Consider the following 21,588-nt stretch of genomic DNA (forward strand, 5'->3'; position numbering starts at 1 on the left):
GGTTCCTGCAATACCTTTGTCACAGTGTCCTGGTGAGAGAGTAAGGGATACAAAGTGTGATTCCGGTTAGCTCCTCGGCATACAGAGATTTGCATTGGTATCACTGTAAACCTGAAATGGGATGAGTAAATTTGAGGGAATAGGTGAGAAGGTTGTGAAGAGCAGCAGGGAACTGAAGTTGGTGAGCACAGTTCAGTTGTCGAAAGCCACCTTTTAGGTGTAAGGGCTCTTAAGAATCCAAACTGCTTCTAAATTTAACAGTGCTCATTCAGTATTGCTTCTGGTGCCTCTTTGGTGTAAATGCTTGTTCCTGTTTCGGAGTTGGCAGCGTGTGTACTTCAGGAGATGGGCTGTTCGATTTCTTTGCATTTTTTAATAACGGGGCAAACTCTGGTGACTGAAAGTGGTGTTAATTTGCTCTGGATGATACTTGATTGCTGTCTGAGGGGAAAGGGTCTGGGCTGCCTTGGTAGCAGCGTTACTTCTTTGGGTGAGACTTGGAGTTAACAAGGGAATAGGTGATGAGGCTGTAACTCGAAAAACTGAGTTACAGTAACCTGAGTAGAAGTGAATCTGCTGATCCCACAGGCAGCAGTGTTAACCTTTCGCTGCTGTTTGGCAGAGCTGCTCTAGGTAAAAATCTTAAGAGGAGAACGTTCTAGGACGTAGCTGAATGTACCTGGTGTATTGTAAAGATTGTGTTAATGATGTGAAAATGTGGCATCTTGCCTTTCATCTGGCGTTAACCAAGGTGAAGAAAGGGGGAAGGGGTGGGTTTTTTAAACTTCCAGTCTGCAGGAAGTTGAGCAGGAAGTAAAATAACCGGATTACCTTACAGACCTAGAGAGTTGGGAAACTAGAAGCAGGTGAGAAATACAAAGGTAAAGTAGGTCAGGGGTGCTGGAGGTGTGGAAACAGATGCCAGGAAATCTGGAATTTTGATCCTGTCTGATCACACTGATCAGCTGTGTAGATGTGCGAACTCTTCTTCCGGTGCTTCATTCATTTGCTTCTAAAGAAATGGAAATATTTATGCTGCTCTTTGGCAGATGCTGGTGTTTGTGGTGGTTTGAAGGCTCAGGTGTCTTCTGAAGCCAGTGCAGGACTTGTTTGGTTCAGTGTGTAGGTTCTGTTGTGCAGGAATGGCAGCCTCGCCAGCAGCGCTTTCCTGGTCTCCTTGAATTCTGTTGAGCTGTAGCCACAGGCAGCAAAGAGAGGAGAGACAGGGCTGCCTTCGGTGTGGCTGGCTTGTAGGATCTGGTGGAATGGAAGGTCTTTAAGAGCAGCGTTATAAGATCCTGTCCCTATCTCCTTGTAGCTTCTGAGCAGCGTGGTGGCTTGCCTCTGGAATACTCTGGTGCTACATTTGTTTTTTGAATGAACTGGAAATGAGACCCTTCCTTCTTCTGAACCTGTTTTTTAGCTCTTCTTTTGGAGCGCTTTTTCCTTGCTTGACTTCTCCCCCCTGCCCCCACCCTCACTATCTTTGTGTAACGCAAAGTGTAACAAGGACACCTTTTGTTATCATACTGTATTCTAAAACCTCCTGCTGCCTTAATTTCTTCTTGATTTTCTGCTGTTACTTTCTGGTTCTCTGTTGTAGTAAATAGTTTTTTCTCAAGGGAGATACTGCTTTTCCACTTGGAATGTTGTATGATTGGTTGCTTTTTCTCAGCTCTTTTGTGTTGTCTTTGCCCTTCTTTGCCCTTCCTGATGATGATGGAGCTCCTTGGTTCGGTGTTTACTGTTTCCTGTATAAATATTGGTAATACTAGACTCTATACCAATATATCTGCTTTTGTTCACTGTTTCACCTCTATCAGCAGGGTATATATCTGTTTTTTACTGTCAATATGTCTTATGTTTGTGTTTTTTTAAGTATCTGATAAGAGTGTGAAGCTACTGGTAGCAGTGTGGAGCTGAGGCCATCAGTATTTCTAGTGAACTCGCAGTTATTCCTCTCGTGTAGTCCAGACGTATCTTCTGCTTTTGTGTACAGGAGGCTTGGTTCAGTTACACTGAAGCAAGCCAGGGGAGTTCTGCTCCCGGTTTCAGTTGGGAGTTTGGTTAGGCTTTAATTATGTAACTTCCCAAAAGCTGTTTTCGCTTGAGGAATGTGATTACTTATGCGTTTGTTGGGGTGGAACAGCTTAAGTTGTGTGTTTCAGATGGGTCTGAAAACATGTGCTGCTTCAATTTGGGTTGCTTCCTAGGATGAACCAAGTTCAGAAATACTACTTACAGGAAAAACTATAACTGGGTTTATCTTCCTTGAACTGAAAATTCAGACAATTTCCCCAAACAGGAAAGCCCTTCTGTGAATAATTCTGTGAGCTTTGATGGGGTTTGTGTCTTAATGTTTCCTGAATTCAAGGCTAAATGATAATGGAATTTTAAAAATGACTGTTGATTTGTTAATTTGCCCAAAAATAAATTAAGCAGCTTTTTATTTTTATTTCATTAATATATCAAAAGAGTGGGTTTAGTTTTGGGTTTTTTTTTAAACATAAGCTAACACTTCTGAATAGTTTCTAGAGGGAAGGATCTCAACTCAATGACGTATTTAAGGACAGTAGGTCCTTTTATTTTTACGCTGCAGTTCCTGATGGAGCAATATAGCTTGGCTGAAGCATTTCAGCATTTCACGTGTGGGTTTTGGTAACATTAGGCTCTTTTTGTGAATATAAAAGGTTGTTTGGTGAACAGTCATATTTGAATATGATTGTATTCCAAGAAAGACTTTTGGTAAGATTCTATACTTGCATATTTTTGGCATTATGGCGTGTCGAATAAAATATTTAACTTTGAACCACAATGAGCTTAACCAGTAAATGACTGTAAAAGGGGAGAAAATAGTGATTTAGAAGCGTAATTTAGATCAAACTGAAATGGTTTTAATACATTAGCTTTTGCTTTCTTGATTAATTTTCTGAAGTTTTGTGTAGTTCAGTAGGAATGAGTTACATGAAGAAAGGATGCCTTTTTTAGTTGGATCAGGGCAAGAATTCATGAATAGCAGAGGGAGGAGAATCAATGAGTGAACACCTTTCATGCAGTTCAGAGACTAGAAAAAAAGCTGGAATTCTTTTTTTTTTAAAGGAACTTGAATACCTGCCACCTCTGCCATTGGAATTTATCTGGGTTAGGTATCTAACTCTTTCAGAAGCTTTGATCTTGATAGTAGGTTGCTCTAACGAGCAAGGCCTTCACAATGAAAAGGGAGAAACAGGCTTGATGAGGTGCAAGAATTCTGGGTTCAGTCCTACAGATATGGTAAATATTAACTAGTAGCCTCTTTGCAGGTGTTAGGGGGTCACCTCTGGTTTCCAGAGCTTGTAATTAGCAAAGGAATGGCAGAGGGAAACTTCTACTGTAAACAGAATGAGGAAAGAGGTCTTTACTTTAAGTAAATTGCCTTGTCACTTATGTAAATGTGCAAAGAACAAAACCACATGCCTGTACCAGTAAAAATGTTAACTAATCCTGAAGAACAAGATGTGCTACTTTGAAGGAAGTTCTAAGCAGCATTTGGCTGGCTAAAGTTAAGCTTCAGGTCTGCTATTAGGAGATGATATGGTGTCCTCTCTTTGTTAGTCATCTTGTGTAATAAAGTTGATTTCTGAAATACAGACAAGTCTGTGAAATTTAGTTTTTCGTGGCAGTTTGCTATTTGATAGTTTTGTAGTTGTCACCTGAGGCTGAATTCTCTTAATCTTTCACAGGGTTCATAGTGCGGAAGTCAAGATTCTCATTTCAAGACAAATCATATAGCCAGAAATAGATGTTCACTAATTGTTTTAATTCTTCTGAGCTCTAAATTGTTTAATCCTACTTATATTTTGCTTTTGTAATTCTTTTTAGTATTTTTTGTTGTTTATTTGAACTCTCATTGTTCATCTGTTTATTGATGTACAGCCCTAATTCCGTCCTCCAGGGGAGTCTGTATGGCTGTGTATCAAGCCCCAGTAAGATTTTGATGCTGCAACTGTTTGACTGCCTTGGCTGAGGCATGCTATGGTGATGCTGTGTGTTGTCCGTACTTCGTATGATCAGGAAAATCATAAATACTTGTCAATAAATCATCTTTTAAGGCTTGCTGAGCCCTTTTGCATTCTTTGTGCCCTTCATTATGCTGCATCTTCCTAGCGTGCCAGCTCTGTATCCGTAGAGGACATGAGTCCTTGTGCTGGTCTTGCTGTTACAGCTTGTCCTTGTGCTTACTGGGTCCAGTTTTCAGGCATGGATTGCTTAGCAGCGTGTATTTGGAAAAATGTTTGTTTCCTATTGTTCTGCATTCTGTCAGAATCCTAGAAAATTGAGGCAGAAGTTATGTTGAGAGCTGGTTTTAGGGGAGAGAACGACATGGCACTTCTGATGTGCATTTCCTCTAGAAGGGAACAAGGGAAGTGGAGCCGGTGTGGTCTTCTCTCCCGTGGCCTGCACTCGTGCTGTTTCGAGTCACAGCAGTGTGGGCTTAGGAGTTAAGGTATGGCCTGGCCCTGGATAGGAGCCATCCAGGAAATGGTGTGGGTGATTTACTGGGTTGCCTTTCTGAGTATATAAAAATATATGGACCTCAAAGCTAAAGGAATTTACTTGAAGGGTGGATGTGAAACTCAAATTCTGAATGGCTTTATCAAGTTTTGTGGTACCTGGTTTGTTTGGGTGGACATGGAGTTAGGATGATTGGCTTTCCTGGCCCTTACATGCTATGGATCTTTGCTTGATGACCAAGAGGCCTATGGTCCTGATCTTAGAGCCCCAGGAGACACTGACAGGCAAGACATGAGACGTCACTGCTCAGGCATCCCCAGCTCCTACATTCAGGTGTTCGAGTGGCAGCTGTATGTTTTTAATTCAGTGGTAGTACCTGACACAGCAGTCCCTGCTGGCTTGGCTTCCCCTGATTTTGTAGTTGTTGACTCAGTAGGCCTTGTGTCAATACCATCTCGATGCTTGTCACCTGACGTAGTCAGTGATACAAGAGCTGCAATCCATGTTTTTGTGGGCAACCCCTGGCCCTTCAGGTACGTGTGCTCTGCAGACGCCTGGAGTAGGAGCAGAAGGAAGCCGTTCTATGAGTGGTAGCAAAACTGGCCATAGTTGTCTCACCTTGCTGCTGCTTGGGATAACGCTAGAGTAACAGAGGTGTTTAAACTATTATGACTGCAGAATCCCAGGGCGGTCAGTATTTTTGGTGCCATGTAGGTGGGAACTAAGATGATGAGGTCTGGGAGAATCAGTTTGGTTGTGGTAATGGGGAAGCCAAGTCTGTCTTTCAGATGTGACAAAGCGTCAGAGAAATCCAGTGAAAGGAAGATCTGCGTCATATTTGTTTGAAGTCTTTTTTGTGTTACATTCCTAAGCAAACTTCTTGATCTGCTTTCCTGTCCTTACGCTTCTTCTCAATAGGTGTCCATAGTTCAGTTTCTCAGTATCTCAGCATGGATGAGATGCTTTTTTTTTTCATAAAATAAATGTTCTGATGACACCTAACGACAGTGTGCCTGGGTAGGACTCTGTTGTTGCCCAGTAGAGGAGGAATATGATACCTGGCAGAGCCAGGCACTAGAAGTCTGACTAATAACCAAAGAAAACAAGTCCAAACAAGAAAAAGAAAGCAAAAAATTTGACATTATTTATGTCAGTGCTTTGTATGTAAAAACTTACTGGTAATATTATGTTGAGATGTGATACTCTCAAACTGAGGCATCACAAGAAGAACCCCTGAAACAACTAGGTCAAATTAGTACTAAATTGCCAATAGAAAGTGAAGTTCATTGACCAGCATCTCTGAAGGAGCTCAAAATCGTTCAGCTTGTAAATCTGATATGTTACTATCTTAATCAACACTGTACTTACAGCAGGAGTAGGAGGTAGTTGGTGTGATGCTATTTTTTTTTCAGCATGCTCTGGGAATTGCATTGTTCTTTATAAGTTCTTGGTAAATGGATAAAGGTTGTCTGGATTGTAAAATTGTTGGATTTTTCTGAAATCTTGTCAAGCCTCCAACCAAGGGTTTTTATTGCATTGTGGTGTGGGTTTTCAAGGGAGATCTTATTGTGAATTAATAACTAGCTAATAAGAAAGAACCAGAAGGTAATAGAAAATTTGTCTGCTTTCATAATAGGAAGAGGTTATTGAGAGGCGCTCTGTGAAACTGCCATTAAGTGTGTTCATAAAGCAATCCGGAGAAGAGTGAATAGTGAGGTGACAGCTTCATTCTAAACCTGCGCGAGGATTTTGTGATGCTAAGAAAATACGCAGTAAGGCGGTAAAATGAATTTATTGTCAATACATGCAAAATAATGCCTATGCCTGTGCTGAAAAGAAATTACTATGAAGATGAATACATAGTTGAAGGCTCTAAATCAGTTGTCACTTGAGCTGGAGATCTCAGAGCTTTCAGGCAAAATGAGTTTAAACATTTTTAAATTTTAAGTGCAAAGAATAAAAACATGGCTGCCTATAGGAAGAGGTTAGAGTAGGACTCTACTGCCTGGAACGGGAGGTGGCTGAGGGATAGGTACAATTACAGGCTGTAAAGTCATAAATGATGAAAAATCGGTTAATAGGTGGTGAGTACTTACTTTCTTACAGTGTAAGAATTTAATTCCATATCCCCGCTTGGTCAAGCAGCAGGTTTAAAGCAAAAGATACTTTTTCATGGAATTTATAGTTAAACTGTGCAAATTATTACTGTGGGTACAAGTGGGAAAGAGATTGGATGCATTCAAAAAGTGTTTAGAGAAGCTCATAGATCTGTAAGGAAGTGCTACATAGACACTATGGTTCGGGAAGTCCCTTACGTTGCAGCAGATCTTGGAACCAAGGAAGATGGCAGGGAGATGTGCTTTCTCTGTTACTGCCTCTATGCACTCGCTGCTTCCAAACTTGAGACAGGATGTTGGGTCAGGTCAGTTTAATGCCTTGCCTGGCATCTTACCTTTATGCCCTGCACCAGCACAGGGCAGCAGATACTGGATTGTGCAGTCTGGTAGTGGGAGAGCCCTCACCGTGTCGTTTAAATCATTTGGCTGTGTGCATATTGTCGCTTGAACAGTCATGCTGAACAGCAAAGCAGCAGGAATTACCCTGGGTGTGTCACAGTGAAGGTCTGTTTGAATTATAATAAGCTTTGGAATAGTTGATAATAGATAAATGTTGATCTGTTCTGGGTTGTTTCTGAATTTTTGTCCCATCCAGTATCTACTACTTACACTGAACTTAAAAATGAGATTTCCAGTGTATTGGCATGCGAAAGAATCTTAAAGTCGCTGAAGGCAGAAATCAAATACCTGATATGAGAATTCCTTTGTATTAAGGGAACGCTTTCTTGTGGAGGGGGAAAGAAGACAACCTGATGCATTGCATGTGCATTACAGTGCATTGAAAAGCTTGGAGTGTGTGTGCACAAGAGGACCTCAAGCCCCATGGAAAGCACGTGTAGTGATTTGTGAGAGGGAGACACTATTTCAATAGATGGGTGTGAATTTTTTTTTTTATGGTAAGAATTTAAGGATATATTTTTTTAAAAAGCTGAACAATTTAGTATGTGTTAAAAAACCCCCACAAACCAAAACCAAACCCAAGTATGGAGTTGCAGCACAAAAACAGAAGTTCTGAATGTCGGAAAATAAATCATAGCTTTGTCTTTTGCCCTTGATATTGTCCTCTCTCAGAGCAGTTTGGAATTGTTCTGTCCTTATCGGGCAGGAAGCGTGTGAAATACAGCTGCTCTTAGGAAGCAGTTGAGATTGGGCTGTCCCTGTAGTGTAACACCCTTCTGTTCAGTGTGTTACAGAGTTGGATGAAAATGAGAGGTAGCCTCTTATTCTGGATATCATCTGATTATGAATCTTACTCTTTAGTTCATTGCTTTCTGAAATGCTGTTTTCCGCTTGTTTTCTGGTGGTTGTGATGTGAAGGCGGGGAGAAGTGATCTTTACAGTGTGGCTCACTGATTGCTTATTTATACAAGGGCACAGGTATATTCATTTTGTTTGGTGACTGGATGAAGTTAGGGTGGAATTGTATTAGATCTTCAGTGTTTTCATTGTACCTGCATTTTCAGTGAGGTAAGGAGTCCTGCCTGAACACTGGTGAAGGGTGCAAAATGAATGTTCTTAAATAGCTACACTTACAATATGTGGTAACTTTGTTCATTGCTATTTTCCCTTTGCCTAAACTCTTTAGGCCATATGTTGTTTTAGTTCCTTTGTCCAGGGCTGAACATAACAGGCTGAAGCCCTTGATGGGAATATGTGCAGAATGCTTTTCTCCCATGGTAAGGAAAGCAGTGTGATTGCACATGTCGCAGACTGAGGATATCAGTGTTCAGCAGTTTACAAACCCTTCGCATACAAAGTGGGAGCAAAAGGACTTGTGATACCAAAACAAGTTCCTGCCAAACTTCAATTTGTTTGCAGACCATGTATTAGTGTTTGGGAAAGTTTTCAAATAATTCTTTCTTTGAAATAAAACAGTCACAGTTTTAACTTGCAATAGTCACTGCCTGTCTTCTCCTGAACATGAAGGTTTTGGATCAACTTCACGAGAGTGCAGAACCATCGCACAAGTGTGGTTTCCTGCTGGAGGGAACACTCCACCTCTTTTCTACTTCATCTTGGGTTTCCCAAAGCTGTATGGTCTGACTACTGCCTTTGTGTCTGCATGAGCCAAACTGATGTGTCTGAGGACGACTGCTATTGGGAGGAAGGTTGCAAGCTGACTTTCAGATGCACAGGTTGCCCCGTGTGGTGCACTGACCCAGGAATGCCAGTGTCAGCATAATGGAAGGTCTGGAAGCACCTCTTTGTGCATGAACCTGCACATAGGTCATTTTAGTGATCATGACATTATTACCTATAGGTAGCAGAGGAATATTCCTGCAGTAGTGTTTTTTTTTTTTAACTTCTTCCCAATTTTCCAACAAGAATGTGGCTTATGAAAGTCAGTTAGAATCATGTGATGTGTGCGTGTGTGTAGGAGGTGAGTCCAGGCTTAAAAATTAGGAAGTTTAAGCAGGCTGTTGCCACCCAGGAAAGAGATTTTTGGGTTTATAATACTGCTATATGAAAAACAAGCTGAGCATTTTGTAGCAATCGGAACCCCAAGTTGACTATTACTACTTATTTGTCTCTGTAAATTCAAACTTTCTAGGTATGAAGATGGGGAACTGGAATTTGAGGGGTTTAGATGTTTGGCTGGAGAGACTTAGCATTATGTATGAATTCAGCAGATTTATAATCCAGACCTCTAGACCTGCATTCAGCTGTCTTGCTATGGGACCACCTTCGTTTATAGTGTGTGCACCTCTCTGCTTTTCTGCAGCAAACAAGTCCCCTGCTAACTGTTTGGTTCCCACCCTGTCTCTTCTCTGGTGTCATGCAAACCAGTTAGTGCAGCATCTGAATGCACATTTTTTTCTGCTATGGCAGTGCTTAAAATGTATGACACATCATTTGAAGAGGATGGTGACCCAGACAAAGTCTTTAGCAGACTGCTGTGGCAACATTTTGCAAGTTGGTGTGACGTTATCTGTTATCAGAATGGCTTAGTTGTATTCGCAGTCCAGAGTGAATGAAAAGACTGCAGGGATACTGGCATAGTCTCACCTCCCAGAGAGTCTAAAGTCCACTTTGCTGAGCATGGACTAAAAAGTTACCTTTGAACATAATTCTAAAATTTGGGTTTTGTTTGAGAGCCACTTTCTTCTTGAGGGATACTTGGAAGATTGAATTGCTCTCTAGATCAGGTGATCTGTGAGTATTCCATTTAGTGAAGGAAACTATTTGACATTCATGTAGAATGCACTTTTTCGTGCACACTCTTTTCATACCAGTGCTACCAGTCAGTAATGAAACAGGCTTGTTTTAGAAAGGATTGTTCTGTTTAATAAAGGGATGGTATAATCTTGACCGATTTATTTTTAAACGAGGAATCTCTGAAAAAAAGTCAACAGAAAAATTAGATGCAAGAGCAATCCACGCAGCTAGGATTGCTTTTCTGCCTACTTTTTCTGCTGACTTCCACGCCTCTAAGAGGGAACTGTGTATGGCACAAGTTTGCAGGATTTTTGGAGCATGGTTATCTGAAACACTTGCATGAAATCTTGTGCAAGTTATTGAACAATATTGCTTTTTGTGAAAGATTTCTGTGCTAAGTTATGATTTTGGGATCAACTCTTTGGAGCCTGACTTTTCTAGAGGGAGACAGATGGTGTGAATATGAAAGCATATCTCGCAGAGGCCATTTCTACCTGCTTTAGGTGGGGTGTCATGTTATGGTCACGGGACAGCTAGCTCAAAGCAAGGTAATTCCTGTTCCTAATGGTCTGGAAAAATGTAGAAGTGCAACAAATTCCTCTGGTTTTCAAGTTTGCTTTTAGCCGTGCTACTGAAACAGCGTGCATTTTCTTAATTCTTCTGTTTATATAATTGTAGGGTAAGAAAGAAAAAAATGTGCAAGAGTACGAGACTGTTATGAAGCCTTTAGGTACAGTGCAAGATTTACAGCTCCGTTTCTTTCCACAGAGGATGCCAGCCCCCATCAGACTGCGGGAGTTGATCCGGACCATCCGGACAGCAAGGACCCAGGCAGAGGAGCGTGAGATGATCCAAAAGGAATGTGCTGCTATCCGGTCATCCTTCCGAGAGGAAGATAACACATACCGATGCAGAAATGTGGCGAAGCTGCTGTATATGCACATGCTGGGATACCCTGCACATTTTGGACAGGTGGGTGAGAGTTCAGTGTTTGGTGTGCTGGGTGTATATGCCAGTCTGCTTTGTGTGTTTTGGGGCACATTGAATTGTTTTGGAGATTCCCAGCTGCAGTTCTGGTGTCTCTTCTTGGGGATGTTTTGAGGTTTGTTTTCATGTATGTTCTGAACCTGCTTTAGTTAGTTTTGGCTTTGTTAGTGAGATCTCCTGCTTGGAGACTTACATATTCAGTTATGAAACTTAAGGTGAGTCTGCTTTTGCCAGACTGTCCGCTTCTCACCACTTGTGTTTCTGTAGAGCCGTAGTTCTTAAACCACGGTCCAATACACATGGATATTTCTGGATGGGTTCAAAACAGCACTATGAACTTCAGTCTCTGATGGAAAATACCAGATGCTTCAAGGGAGGTTCTGTACGCTTTTCCTTCTAAAGCAATCTATTATAGGCAGATAAGAGCTGGTCTGTTCACAGCAACGAGAAATTGATATTCCTTATCCCCATCTTAGTGAGGTGACCTGGAGAATGCTGGTGTGAGTTTTCCGTCTCTTGGCTTATTTTTGACTCATAATTTTTAAGACAGGGAAATTGTGGGAAAGAGAGACAGGAAGATGGGAGGGAGTTCTTAATCTACAAGACACTCTTCAAGCTGAGCTTTGCTTAGTCTTTGGGGCATAGTCTGTTTTGCTTAGAAGTCAGTCAGTGTCCTGTTAGCAGTAATCTAGCCTGGGCCTTCTTAGTTTACGTGAGCTGGGGACCTGTTGAAGACATGTTATTCCAGCAGTGGAGTTTTTTACATAGACAGACCAGCATTGTAGACAGGACATTTGAGAGTGGCGGGATAAATACACAGTAGAGATGTTTTGGTGAAAATCAGGAGAGTGCCACAGGCTGTGTTAGACTGTCTTAAAGATGTAGGCAGGCGTCTTGATTTTGGCTGACAGTGGATGCAAGATGAAAGAGAAGATATCAGAAGTCGTGAGTGGTTGGTGTATTTTCCAAGTTGGGGATCCTTAATTTTGACCCAGGATATCTTGTACAGAAATATGAGCATGAGCACCACACTTAGGCAGTGCATGCTGAGATGCACTTAATGGCAAACTGTCTCTTGAGCACGTGTAAAGGCTGTTTGTGCAAGTTTAGAGGGTTATCAGACAGCCTGGGGCAATGGTCTAATACCTTTGTTATTATTGTCATTATTTCCACTTGCAAAAAAAAAAATATCCAATTGAAAGAGTGTGTATGTCAGTGAAAACTTGGGCAAGTTGTAGTCTGGTTGTATGCCTGTATCCTATGTGGCTTTACCAGTGTATCTGTTACAGTACCAGTGTAGCAGATTTTAATTGCTCCTTTCAATGAAATGGATATAATGGTATCAAGATTTCTTCTGCTAATTAGACCTACTAAGAGCTTCAGCTGATCATGTTTCTCAGTATCACTGTGCCTGAAGCTAGTTTGCACGTGTTTGTATACAAGTGAAACAAGAACTCATCAGCCTTTCACGGAGTAAATTTCAATAATATCATTCAAATTCAGAAGTGCTAGAAATGTCTCATAGTAGCTGATGCAGTCATTGGTCTCCTACTTTTTCTTACTTGTTTGTCTTCTGCCTTTTGTTAGCTCTCACACTGTAGCTTAGATGTGATCTATTCAACATTGCATTTTTGTAGAGTTGTATAAGGAACTGTCTTGTAAACCTGGAGGAGGAAGCTGGTTCAGAGGTTCATTATTTGCCTACAGAAATTACTGGAAAGATAAAAGGTCAATATCAAGTGTTCTGTACCTCATCCCTGGTTGATCTTGCCCATTTGTGCAAGTTCAGTTGTCCCTGAGGATGACTGATCACAATGTTCAGAGGTATTTTTTTTCTTCTAGGTTTTCAGCTCCTTTAAACCTAGCAAACTGAACTTGGTTTCTTTCAAGCTTTTTCTTATTGCTTTGTCACCCTGCCCTGGCTGGGGGTTCCCGTGTGAGAACTTTGTGCAGAGCCAAGTTGTATGTTCTGACACCATGCAGTGTGAAAACTTGGCAGTGTCTGGGCTGTGGCACTCACTGTCTCTGCACTTCAATTTTAATTTTCTTATCAGTATGCTCTACAACTTTACCCTCCCAATGCGTCTGTGCTTCTTGCATCCCACCTGTGTCTGTTGCTCAGTTCAAGCTTCCCTGTAGGAAGGGGCCATGAAAAACTTTTCATGATGCCCTGTACTTTTCCCTGTGCATGGCCCCCTTGACTTCCTTTAAAATGGGTCTGTTGCAAGCATTGTCTATCCCTTCCTCACATCCATCGTGCGTGCTTACTCGCTGCCCTGGCTAATTCGTAGAACAGACTTAGAGAATGTGTTTGTGAAGAATAGGTCTTGGCTGTTTTGAGAGGCCATTGCTGCTGCTTCCTGCCTGGAAAGTAGAGATTGATTGCACTTCATTAGTTATGTACTAGAGGAAAAATCTTTAAGTGTTTAATAATATCAGGCTATCTCTGTGGTTCGTGTCTTTTTTTTGGGTTTGTTCGTTTTTTTTCAGTTAGAAACTGTGTTCAGTATCAAAATGGGTTGGCAATGAAATTCTTAATGAACTGAGTGTAAGTGACAGCTGTGCATGGTGTCTTAGGGATCTCCTTTATGCCATTGAACACAGTTGACGTTTCCACATGGCAGAAGGGAAGCTTGTAGTGGCTACAATGCATGTGATTTTAGTCAAACTTCAGGTGTTCAAATAGAGAGCAGCACAAAGACTTTAGTATCTTAGATTCTACCTAAGGTTTATCTAGTCAGCAAGTCTGTTACAGATCATAACAAACAAAAACTGGCTTTACCAACTTAACTTACAGAGCATTGATCCTCTGTCTGGTAGGTAAACGGACCCCTTTATACCTGGTTCAGAAGTTTCCAGCACATCGAACATGACACAGTGTCTAGATTTCCAGATCTTTACTATTTTGTTTTTAACGATGGATCTTTTGTCTCTATAAATGTTACCTTTTCCTATTGTGATCTGACATAAAGTCACATATCTGGTGTATCTGAGGTTATGGAAGGCCAGCAGCGTCTAGTGACTTTAAGATGCGGGAGGTCATGATGACTTTTCTGCTGACGTTCTGGGTATTTTGGGCAGGTTATTTAACCTTCCTTTCTCTTCCATGTCACCAAAATGGGAATAAAATATACTTAAAAAAATGCATTCTGAGAGACCTAAATGAGTAAATACCAAAACTCAAACTGTTTCTCCTCTAGCTAAGTAGTAGTTTAAGCTAATTCTGTCTTTTGTTTTTCTTCTTTTTTTTCCTTTTTTTTTTTCCAGTTGGAGTGCCTCAAGCTCATTGCCTCTCAGAAATTCACAGACAAGCGCATTGGGTATTTAGGTGCCATGTTGCTGCTGGATGAGAGACAGGATGTCCATCTTCTTATGACCAATTGCATCAAGAAGTAAGGGTACCACCTCTCTCTCCACCAACACATGCTCTGAGGTTTCAGGATCTGAAAGTATACTCCTGGCAGTGATATTTTGAGTACTTCGTTTTTTTTCTCTCGTGTGTTAGAAAGCTGTGATCTTCAATTTGTTGTATGCTGTTAACCATACAAGGCTGTTCTAGTATTGTATTGGATGATCTTGTCTGGCTTCCTTAGAGGGAAGAGAATATAAAATTATGTTTGTGCTGAAAAGGTGTATGTGGTAAACGACGCTTCATATAACTACTGTTACAGAATGGCAGGTCATGTTTCTGGAGGTCATACTAAGGTAAATAAAATGGGGAAGATAAAATAACACAGTGAGCTGCTTGGCCAGTGCAGGAGACCTCCAACTGTCGTGAAGAAGTCTTCCATTTCTGTAAACTAATTGCCTTTCAGCTTGCAGTAGGAAAGAGCCAGATGAGCAGTAATGCAACATCAATAAAAGTCCACACATTTTTTCTTAAATATGATTGAATTGGGATGTTTTTATATCACTTTATGGGCTGGACCGGCCATCATATCTCAGTTGTACACATTGCTGCAGCCACATTGCTCTGTGTTTGTTTATTTGACTTGTTCTGATGAGTTCTGAAGAACTCATCCAGCTTCAAGGACCAAGGCTTTGTATCCTGCTTTATTTTTAAAGTTGGCCTAATGGTCCTTATGAATGGTTTTCCTTGGAAGCAAGGCAGCAACTTGATGTGCTGTCTGCTTGGCATCTTGCTGTAATCATCAGGCAAAAGGGAGTGGGAAATAATTATTCAGGTTTTCTTTAAACTTTTTTTTGTTTCAGCAAAAGGCTATTAAACTGTGACTGTTTTACATTGCAGTTTAGATGATGATGATTGGTGCATTTCCAATAACACTCCTGTTCAAGATGGATAGGAGCAGGAGTGGAACAACTGACTTCTAGTTGATTTGTCCAAATACCTGCTTGGCTGTGTGTGATGTGTCTGATTTCATTATTATTTACTTTTGAACATAAGCCTCTCAGATCTTAGCAAGTAAAGTATTTGATCTTCAGTTAGGCTGTGGCCTCAAAGTGCTTGGAAGCGAACTTGACAAAACTGCAGGCTTGAGCATCTGTGAACTCCAGGCCTGGTGTACAGGAGAGAAGAGACATTGGGCTAAAGATTTTTCCTTGGAATGTCACATTAGATGCTCTTCCATTAGAACTCAACTATGGGGTTAACACCTCTTGTGATTGTTTATGCTAAAATGAATTTTTGTGGTAAGGGTACAAGGAGTTTGGACTGGAAATGGCTTGGACTGAAGCTGAGCGAAACTGGTGGACAGCTTTCCACCACCTTAGTGGGTTGTTTATTGCTTTCTCCATTGGCTTCTGTAGCTGCCAGTTTGGTTTGCTTTTATATAGACATGAAGATATTTAATTTGTGGCTTGCTTTCATGATAATATGGCAAGGCCTAGATTTTTTTATACAAAACATGATCATCCTTGTGAAGCACATGCTTACCGTACACGTGGCTATATGTAACTGCCAAAAATTTGTTGAAGGAAGGAAACATAAGCCCTAACCCAAGCATGCACTCTGTCCCTTCATCTGCATGTTGCTATAACTGCTTGGCATTACAACCAGAATACTGTCTTGCTTTTCTGCACGTTGTGCGCTTTTGGTTATGTACCCCTGATTTCCCCTGCTCTCCCATCGTGCAGCCTCCACTTCCCTTTGCCTCCCAAACCAGGAACCACAGTCTTTACTTTCTTCAGCATTGAATCCTGGAGACTGTGGCGACCTGAGTACCAAATAATCTGGTGGAAAAGTAGTGTAGAAATCAGTTTCAAAGGCTGTTGGAATTGCCACTTGGAGACTATTGTCTGGTTCTTAGTGTGACATTGGTAGGTGGCCTCAAGAATAGTATCTGCTATTTGGTGCTTTAACTTCTTGACTGCTTTTTGCAGCTTCCATAGGCATGTAAATAGTCAAATTGCTAGCAGAATTCCTGTGTGGATTATATTCAAGGTGTGAGAGTGGAGGGGTTTGTGGTTTTTACTCAGAATAGAGGACACTGTTACAGATTTTTGTATAGTGTTTGGTTTGCAAATGCAGAAGCTAAAGCCTGTCCTAAAATGCATTTGAGCTGGGACAACATACAATGTCACTGCAGGATGTGATATTAGGTTCTTTTCTGCACTTAAATTCCAAATACAACTTTTTGGCTTTACTTTAGAAATTCTAATGGAATTCTCTGTGGTCTTCCCCCTTCTCAGCTCAATCCCTAGATACCTACTTGATAGTTTTAATCGAGCATTTGATCGTTATAATTCTAGGAATTCTGTGTAGAAGTAGTTGCAAACCTTGTGATACAGGCAGTCAAAGCTGCCATTGTTCTCAAGGCATGCTCCCAAATAGCTGAGAGTATGGAGAGTTCTTCCAGGCCATGTGTGCAGTTGGTTAGATGATTGTAGACACAGATGGCTTTTCTTGTGTGTTCAGGTTCTCTGTGTGCATGCTGACTGGCTTTTCTTTTTGTTCTCCTTTACAGTGACCTTAATCACAGCACGCAATATGTGCAGGGGCTGGCACTCTGCACTCTTGGCTGCATGGGCTCCTCAGAAATGTGCAGAGACCTTGCAGGAGAGGTGGAAAAGCTCCTCAAAACTTCCAACTCCTATCTTAGGAAGAAGGTACTTGAGGAAACTTTTGAATACTTTGTTATGGATTAAAACTCAAGACTGAGAAAATACCTAGCTAATATCTGGAATACTATATGGCTTGGATCACGCTGGCTATTTTCCCAGTGTGCAAGACAGAGAAATTAAAACTCCGTATCTGTCTACAGCAGGAATGTGTGTAAGCCTCTTAAAGAAGCCTCCAACAAGTGAGGCAGTTGTTTTCAGTTTGATGCTGTCTACCTTAAGGTTATTGATGGTAACGTGAACACCTGCCCATTCAGATGTCAACCCCAAGCTTCTAGTCATCAGTTTGATTTTGTATCTTCTTGGAGAAGTCCAGAGAAACCTTGCTCGTTAACAGTGCAGGATGATATCTGAAGAGAGTTGAACCTTTTTGATCCCTTCTCTTGATGACATTGGTGTGTGAGATAGAAAGGTTAAGGGCTTGAAACTGACAAATACAATTATAAATTGTCTCGTTTCCATAGCAAGTGTGCTGTAGCATCTGAAAAGCGTAATCACTCTTGTTCTAAATTTATCTCATTGTTAAATCTTTGGGAGGGTGGGGAGCAGTAAGAATGAGGAAGGGATGCATTGTTACTGCTTTGTCTAATGGTGGATTTAGAGAGAGACTGGAGAGAAAGCAGAGCTAAGAGGTATTGCTGTATTCTGGGAAGAGGTGTTTAGTGCACTTGGTTTCAAGCACCCACAGAGAATAGTGTCTCCAGTGCTTTCTGCACCCAAGAGAAAGTAGGCAACGTTTTTGCAGCGTCCTTTTATTTGTCATAGGACCCATCACCTGCAGGAGGAAGTTACTTTGTGGGGAGATGATATTCAAGGGAAAGAAAATGAGCCATAAATTTGGCACAGATTTCATTATCTGCTTCCAATGCATTATCCCCTCTCTAGCAACAGGAAGACAGGCTGAAGTAGCCCTATTAACTGCAAAGCCACCCTGCCCTTAACATCACTTCTGAAGTGAATAATGTAAAAATAAAGCCTTACTAGTGGAGTATTATTTTGTAGCTTGATGCTTCCCCCCCCTTTCTCACTTGTGGTGATTTTATTGAACTCTTCTCTGTGATGCTACTACCGCTTGTAGTAGAGATGGAAAAATGTACCATAATCTTTTCAGGTCTTTGTATATCGTGACAGTTGTGATAGTTTGTGATGTTCTCAAAACATGTAACGTTGTTGTTACAGTATGTACTAACATAGCTGTTTCTCCTATACAGGCAGCATTGTGTGCTGTTCACGTCATTAGAAAGGTGCCTGAACTCATGGAGATGTTCCTGCCAGCCACCAAAAACTTGCTGAATGAGAAGAACCATGGTAATATCTTGGCTAGGCTGTGTCGTTCCTTATGGGCTGGTGTACTTGCTACCTAAGTCTTTTGGCTGGAAGGAACTTCTGAAGTGTATTTGTATGATTTGTTTCTTCCCATTTCTATGCAGTGAGAACAAATGTCATTCAGAAGGAAGGGATACATATGACTGCTAGTCAGCAGAACTTTTACATGGCATAGGTGACAAAAGGAAGCCTTCCACCATTTTTGATACACTTCAGAGTGGGTGGATTGGGAAAGTGTGTGATTTTTATCCAGTACACTGCCTAAAGGGACTCGAAAGTGCATTTTTGTAGTGGTTTTGGGTTTTTTTTGTCTTCTGTTAGCATAGCACTATAAGATTCTCTGATGTGTTTTTAGCAGGCAATCCCAGAACTGAGATACCTACATCATTTTCAGGAAAGAGACTTTCTTCAGTGCTGTTTTTTATCAGAGCTACATCATAAAATAGATTTACACTTTTGACTGGGTTTTGCTAAGGCACAGGGCACACAGCAGCTGGCTGCCAGTGCGCAGACACTGACTTGAGTGAGCATTCTACTCTAGTCTTTGTCTAGACTGAGTTCTGAGACTTGAGGAAGGTGCAGTTCAGGTTGCATAAGTAGCTGAGGTACCCAAGTCGGAAGAGAAAATTGTGAAGCATGAAGACCTCGACGCCCTCAGTGCAATTATCACATATTTTCCATCTAGAGTATGATGTTTGTATAGAATTATAGAATGTGTTGGGTTGGAAGGGACCTTAAACATGCCTGTCACCATCTGACTATGTATTTAATATGCAAGTTTCTGTAGACAAAGTCCAATTTCCTTTGGCCTCTGGCTGCAGCTCTAAGACATGAGCACATCGCTGTCCGCTTTCCCTTGGGCACAGCTGCAAGATTTTGGGGTAGATACATTGGATTAAAGAAGAACATATTTGTAATGATTTACTGTTGTTTCCTTATGAAATTTCTTACATGTCTGAAGCCAGGGAAATTGTTAAATGTAGACACTTTTTTCTTCTCCCTTACTCACCTGTAGGTGTTCTTCATACGTCAGTTGTCCTCCTCACAGAGATGTGTGAGAGAAGCCCAGACATGCTTGCACACTTTAGAAAGGTAAGTGTGCACTGGTAATATTGCAGAGTTAATATTCATGGGTTTGTTTATGGTAGGTTAGGGTGAGTGTTTTGTTTTTACTGATGTGTACTCTTAGTTGTGTTAGTGAAAACAGTGTGCAGGTTTTCTATTAAAATCTTTAAAATTGTTTGAGTGAAGAATTTAATGATATTGTCTGCCTTTTTTTTTTTTTTAAAAACCACAACACTAAATTTGGGCATTTTGAGTGTTTCTAATACCTTTCAGTAAGTGGATGAGTTAAAGAATATCAGTCTTAAGACTGTGTAGTAGGAAACTCATGCTAAAGTTAGATTTAAAATATACAGTTTCATGTTCCCTTAGTTTTCCCACTCTTTGTACCCGATTGCATAGTGACAATGGCATCACAAATGTATTAAAGAGGCAAAGATGAAAAACTGAGGCTTATACCAACACCCAAATGCCTTAACCATAGCCACATGATTTTATAAACTTGGGTCAAAAATACCAATGGGAGTTCTAGTTCTACAGATCACTCATCTCTGGTGCATGCTGTATTGCATCATTTTCCATTTTAACTTAAGAGTTTGAGAGTCAAAGTCACTCTTCCCCGTTTGCTTAGGGATGTTTGCTTCTCCTCCTGCCTGCACCCAGCATGAGCGTCCTTATACTGTTTGCTGTACTTTGCTGTGCATTATTATTGCCCTGTGAAGGAATATCGATAGAAGGGCACCTGAAAATTTCATTGAATATGTCATTCTGCCTTCTTGGTCAAAGAGGGAGAAATTGAACCAAGCTGGTAGAGCAGAACTGGCCAGTTTGCTTTTCTGGAAGTCTTAAAGGTGCTTGTATGCCTGGTTTACTGTTCTTCCTTGGCTTGCCTATATCATTTAATGCACCTCTGCATTTTGGAATGCATCTTCCCCTGCCATGGCTGTATATGTCAGGGCAGGAATGACGATGGGACTAGGGTGGTCTTGAAGAGAGCCATCTCTGCTACTAATTGCTCGGTTATGATAGTTGTGGGAAATGAGAGAAGAGCTGAGCCCACAAAACATAGGTAGTGGGTACACTCTTGTCTAGCTATCTCTTGTGGTTGTTTATGCTGTGAATGGTATAACATTGATCTGTCCCTAATGCCTGCTTCGTCTATTTTGTCCCTTTTGTCTGTTTGGAAACCTGCTGTGTGTTAGAATGAAAAGGTAAGAGATAATTCTTCTAGACGGTGCATGCTTCTGTTGAATCCGTAGCTGTTTGCGAGGCAGTGTCTCTTAATGCCACGTTTGTGATTGACGCCACGTGCTTGGATCAGTTGCACTTACCTAATGCTTTTTGTGTGCTAGGTCTTGTCTTGTCATTAAACCTCTGTACCCGTGGCAGCCCTGAATCTCAGTTGTGGCCTTCTCCAAATACCAGCCTACTTTCCTCAAGCGCTCTCTTGTTTGAGGAATTCTTTAGGGAATTTTTTTTGTGCCTGTGCAGACTGTAGCCCTGGGTTTTATTATTACAAACTGGGCTTTGTGTTTTGCCTAAATTATGGGGCAACTTTGTGTGATTCCCAAGAAGGGAGCAGAAGAGACAGTAACTTAGCTGCCAGTAAGTGGGCTTACTGTGCTGCAGAGAGCAGCCGTGTTCCCTTTCCTCAGCTGCATTGCTGATATTTTTCGTGGAGGTGATTTGACTGCAGAAGCTTGGAGAGGGTGGCCCTCAACCGATCTCCATGGCTGTGACATTTCCCTTTGTTTGTCATGTCCTCAGTCCTGATAACTCTTGCATGTTAGAAGGCAAAAGAAATGTTAATCAGGATTCCAGGAATGCTCCAGCAGGTCACTCCACTTGTCTGTTACTGTGTCTTGAGGGAAAACATTGCAGCATCCTTTGGTTTCCACTTTAAGGCAGATGATAGGAAATTCATGGGTCCTTTTGTTTGTGTGTTTTATGAAATACATGTTTTCAGACGAATATGCAATTCCTGAAGAGCAAACCTAGGAATGAAAAAGACAATGGGGAAACTCAGCTGGCTTTCTTCTTGCGCTGTACCACAGATATACAGGACTTTAGTCCACAAAACATTGCCCATCTAGTATGTCTCCCTGCAGCTGTGTGCTCTACAAGTCACATTGTGGTTTTGGCAGTGGTACGTGTTAAGGGTGAACAATTGGGAAGAGTTTTATGAAGAGAACATTTTGATAAACTGTCATTGTCATACATAGAGTTGAGAGAAAGAACGATGCTGTCCTGGTGCTTCAGGAATGAAAAATACACAGTGCAGCTGCCGTAGCGCCTCTGTCTGGTTTGTCACCTCCTCTCCAGCCAGTGTCTGAATTATTTTAGTAATACCAGCACTGAGAGGGACAGA

General features: G+C 41.2%; 1 protein-coding gene across 1 annotated transcript in view; it reads left to right on the plus strand.

The window, feature by feature from the left end:
* Positions 1-21,588, plus strand: part of AP1G1 (adaptor related protein complex 1 subunit gamma 1) — a 41,368-nt gene that overhangs the window by 1,770 nt on the left and 18,010 nt on the right. Inside the window, exons 2-6 of the mRNA XM_054078407.1 lie at positions 10,536-10,739; positions 14,022-14,146; positions 16,679-16,820; positions 18,044-18,140; positions 19,174-19,250. Of these exons, the coding sequence (XP_053934382.1) occupies positions 10,539-10,739; positions 14,022-14,146; positions 16,679-16,820; positions 18,044-18,140; positions 19,174-19,250 (642 nt within the window). The 5' untranslated portion in view covers positions 10,536-10,538. The remainder of the gene's footprint in view (positions 1-10,535; positions 10,740-14,021; positions 14,147-16,678; positions 16,821-18,043; positions 18,141-19,173; positions 19,251-21,588) is intronic.

The sequence above is a fragment of the Cuculus canorus genome, chromosome 13 (assembly GCF_017976375.1).
Source record: "Cuculus canorus isolate bCucCan1 chromosome 13, bCucCan1.pri, whole genome shotgun sequence".
Taxonomy (NCBI): domain Eukaryota; kingdom Metazoa; phylum Chordata; class Aves; order Cuculiformes; family Cuculidae; genus Cuculus; species Cuculus canorus.